Below are 5,503 nucleotides of genomic sequence, written 5' to 3'. Positions count from 1 at the left end.
CATTTTAGGAATTAGAATTATTTTCGCAATAAAATATAAAAATATTTTTTCTAAATAATTTCTATTTGTTATTTTAATGAGTAGTTAATTGTATCAAGCTGAAAACCTTATTTTTCATAACATTTCTTCAATTCATCCTCAGGTCTCCGGACGAGTTCAAGATTTCCTTTGGAACTCCGGAAGAAATTCGCTTAGAAGTGATTAACGCAAAACTTCCTTCCCTACTCTGAACATAATTTTGTGCAATAGAATTTAATTTATAAAAGTAAATACTGTAGATATAATTATTATTTTTATCTAAAGTAAACCTCACTTTGTTATTAAAGCTTTTGACAAATATAATATTAATATCTACTGACTCAGAAGGATTTATAATAATTTCCTTATTATTTCCTAAAACTTCCTCTTATAACGTCTGCAGTCTTTTCACTCTTCAAGGATATGAGAAAATGATTCTATATTATTTTCTTTCTCTGTCTGTACAACGTTTTCTTGCTTCTCTATCATCATCAACGTTTCCTTCACCAAATTGTTGAGGTTATTCCTTTATGTCCTTTTCTATTTTTTATTGAAATTATATTAAGATATTGATACTATATATATATATATATATATATATATATATATATATATATATATATATATATATATATATATATATATGTGTGTGTGTGTGTGTGTATATATATATATATGTATATTTATATAATATGTATATATATGTGTGTATATATATATGTATATATATACATATGTATTTATATATTATATGTATATATATATATATATATATATATATATATATATATATATATATATATATATATATGTGTGTGTGTGTGTATGTGTATATGTATAAATACATACATATATATATATATATATATATATATATATATATATATATATATATATATATATATATATATATATATATATATATATGTGTGTGTGTGTGTGTGTGTGTGTGTGCGTGTTTGTGCCTATGATCGACGAAGCTATACCAGTCAAAGTCACCCGTACTAGATTGAATTCCTATGAGCGATCAGACTAAAATCTCACAAGATCGACAATCTGCAGTAGATTAAAAATGGCTATATTTTTATATATGAATGTTAATAATTTTATCATAAATAGATATTTTTGCTTTATGCTATTTTTCAATAGCAAATAGACGTCATAACTAAATTTTATGCTCATGCATATATATAAATATATATTTATATATATATATATATATATACATATATACATATATATATACATATATATATATATATATATATATATATATATATATATATATATATATATATATATATATATATATATATATAAATATATATATATATATATATATATATATATATATATATATATATATATATATATATATATATATATATATATATATATATATAAACTTTGCGTGTATAATAATATACACATTTATATATATGTATGTATTTCATATTTATATATATAGCCTATGTTTATGCCTCTTATTTTTGTGCACATTATATATATATATATATATATATATATATATATATATATATATATATATATATATATATATATATATATATATATATATATATATATATATATATACTAAGCCCTTTATTCAGAAGTGTACAAGGAGCGTCTGTAGTGTCTTTGTTTTGGGTGAGACAATTCCTGGTAGTGTGAAGCAATGTTAGAGAGCAAGCAGTGTTTTTATTCGTCCCTCGTGAAGAATGAAGGAAAGGAGGCAAGCAATACTTCTGCTTTGTTGCAAAGACAGGAATACGGCATGATCTCAATCGACTAATTGAACTTGAAATAGACAATGTTAAAAAGACTGCAAAGGATTGTTGTCTCCTTGAAAAGTATGATGTGATGAAATATACAGCATATAGCCTACAAAATATGCATATGCATATATCTATATATATATATATAGATATATAGATATATATATATATATATATATATATATATATATATATATATAGATATATAGATATATATATATATATATATATATATATATATATATATATCTATATATATTTATATATGTATTTATATATATATATATATATATATATATATATATATATATATATATATATATATATATTTATATACTTATATATACATTTATATATATATATATATATATATATATATATATATATATATATATATATATATATATATATACCTATATATGTATATTTATATATATATTAGTATATATATATATATATATATATATATATATATATATACATATATATATACATATTTATATATATACATATATATATACATATTTATATATATACATATTTATATATATATATATATATATATATATATATATATATATATATATATATATATATATATATATATATATATATATATATATATATATATATATATATATTTATATCTTTATATATATTTTTATATACATATATTCATATATTAATATATTTATATATATTTATATATTTATATATTTAAATATATATATATATATATATATATATATATATATATATATATATATATATATATATATATATATACATATATAAATATATATATATATATTTATATATATATATATATATATATATATATATATATATATATATATATATATATATATTTATATATATATATATATATTTATATATATATATATATATATATATATATATATATATATATATATATTTATATATACATTTATATATACAATGTATATATATATATATATATATATATATATATATATATATATATATATATATATATATATATATATATTTATATATATATATATATATATATATATATATATATATATATATATTTATATATTTATATATACATTTATATATACAATGTATATATATATATATATATATATATATATATATATATATATATATATATATATATATATCTATATATATATTTATATATATATATATCTATATATTGTAATGAACTTGAGATTGATTATGTTCATCCAGGATTTTTTTTCATACTGGCTCAGTGCCAAAATATCAGGCAAGAACCAGCAGCGACACAAAATTCAAAAAGCAAAACAACTCTCAAAGAGGGATACAAAAAACACTGAATCAAACTTAACAATAAAATTTAATTAACAAAAGTAGTCTTAAATTACATAAAGTAGTCCTCTAAAAGCTTTCTTAGGAACTGGAAAAACACATACACTACTGTACAATAATAACTCTCGAACCGTCACACGCCTACCTAACTTATATACCTCAGTCGAAGAGAAAGAAAAGGTGTAGGAGGTAGAAAAATACACATTTTCCCTTGCATACGACAGTTAGAGTTCCAGAGTGAAGTAAACCTTAAAACTAATTAATTTTACAATAATTATCAAAATACACCTTTAAATAATAATATATCTTAAATTGGCGATAATACTACTCTTTACAGGTCACGTAGAAATATCCGAAGAATGCTTGCATATGTTTTCAAAAACCGCACCAAATTCGTAATTAAAGATTATTATACCACATCACCAGCGATTGTCCTACTTCAGGATCACTAGGGGTGTCCTTGCACCGAGGGGATCACTAGGTCAACGTAAATTGTCTATATGATTTAAGCGGGCGAAGGAAGAACTTATACGGTTCGCTTACCGTTCTCCGTCACTAGAAGGCCTCCTCACGACTCCAGGAGGTCAGACACACGGCAACAGCCACCAGCAGTGGCAGGCAGCAGCACAAAAGCAATAGCAATGCTTATAAGGATAGAATTCATTAGCAGGAGCCTCTCAAAATCAATGGTAGCTGCAGGAGCAGGAACAAATATCGTCTGATAATCAAGCCGTGGAAAATGCTGTAAGACCTCCTCTATTGGGGAGCCGACACTCTCTCCCCCGCTGCAAAAAACCCCCTCCAAGTAAACGGAGAGAGAGAGCGAAAGCAAAACTACGTAATGGGGCAGTTCAACAAGCTAAGCACCGAAGACGGGCAGTCCGCTCCACAAAACATGAAAAGCAGAAAACAAAATATGGTTAATAAACACTATACAAATGAACACAAACAAAACCTTGGCCGGGGATAAAAGAATATTCCAAGAGAACTTTTCGTGACTTAATTAAAACAAATGACAAAAACCACGAACAAAATATTTAAAGTAATTATGGATTACAATATGTATATTTATATATATATATATGTATATATATTTATATATATATATATATATATATATATATATATATATATATATATATATATATATATATATATATAAATATATATATATATATATATATATATATATATATATATATATATATATATATATATATATATATATATATATATATATTTATATCTTTATATATTTACATATATATATTTATATATTTTTTATATATATATATATATATATATATATATATATATATATATATATATATATATATATATATATATATATATATATATATATATATATATATATATATATATATATATATATTCATAATGAAAATTAATAACACTGATATTATTTAAAGCTTAAATGAATGCTGAGAGAGAGAGAGAGAGAGAGAGAGAGAGAGAGAGAGAGAGAGAGAGAGAGAGAGAGATAAATATGAGTGCGTCGAAAGAACGCAATTTTTTCTCGGAAGACTTTTTAAGAAAACCTCCAGAGCTCCGGAAACCGCATTCTCTTATGAAGACTTCTTCGTCATTTCTTTCTCTGAAGTCTGAAGCCTGTTTAGTATTTCCAAGAGAGAGAGAGAGAGAGAGAGAGAGAGAGAGTGAGAGAGAGAGAAAGAGAGAGAGAGAGAGAGAGAGAGAGGGAGAGAGAGAGAGAGAATATGTATGTGTCGAAAGAATGCAATTCTTCTCTGAAGACTTTCTAAGAATACCTCCAGAGCTCTGGAAGCCGCATTTTCTTATGAAGACTTCCTCGTAATTTTTTTTTTCTTAAAACTAAGCCTGATACAGGAACTCTATATCGTTGGCCTGGCGGGGCTCTCCCCTTCCCGGTAGGAGGGGAAGGCACCCCCGCTCCCGCTGGCGCTGGGCGGCTGCCCCCTCCCCACCTCCCCTCCCGCGTTGGTGCTGGGCGGCTGCCCCCCCCTCCCCTTCCCCGCTGGGCGGCTGCACCCCCTCCCCTCCCAGCAGGGCGGCTGCCCCCCTCCCCTCCCGCGCTGGTGCTGGGTGGCTGGCCCCACTACCCCTCCCCCGCTGAGCGGCTGTCCCCCCTCCCCTCCCCGCTGGGTGGCTGTCCCCCTCCCTTCCCCCTCTTGGCAGCTGGACCCCCTCCCTTCCCCCGCTGGGCGGCTGCCCACCTCCCCTCCCCCGCTGGGCGGCTGCCCCCCTCCTCTCCCCCGCTGGGCGGCTGGCTGCCTCCCCTCCCCGCTGGGTGGCTGCCCCCCTCCCCTCCCCGCTGGGCGAATGCCCCCCTTCCCTCCTGCGCTTGCGCTGGGCGGCTGCCCTCCCTCCCC

At 27.1% G+C, this 5,503-nt stretch overlaps 1 protein-coding gene across 1 annotated transcript in view; it reads left to right on the top strand.

The window, feature by feature from the left end:
* Positions 1-5,503, top strand: part of LOC137632675 (formin-2-like) — a 22,455-nt gene that overhangs the window by 16,559 nt on the left and 393 nt on the right. The window contains exons 2-3 of the mRNA XM_068364763.1: positions 143-197; positions 4,991-5,503. The exon at positions 4,991-5,503 is cut by the window's right edge and continues 393 nt beyond it. Of these exons, the coding sequence (XP_068220864.1) occupies positions 143-197; positions 4,991-5,503 (568 nt within the window). The remainder of the gene's footprint in view (positions 1-142; positions 198-4,990) is intronic.

The sequence above is a fragment of the Palaemon carinicauda genome, chromosome 3 (genome assembly GCF_036898095.1).
Source record: "Palaemon carinicauda isolate YSFRI2023 chromosome 3, ASM3689809v2, whole genome shotgun sequence".
NCBI lineage: Eukaryota > Metazoa > Arthropoda > Malacostraca > Decapoda > Palaemonidae > Palaemon > Palaemon carinicauda.
This window is presented reverse-complemented; position numbering and strand designations above follow the sequence as displayed.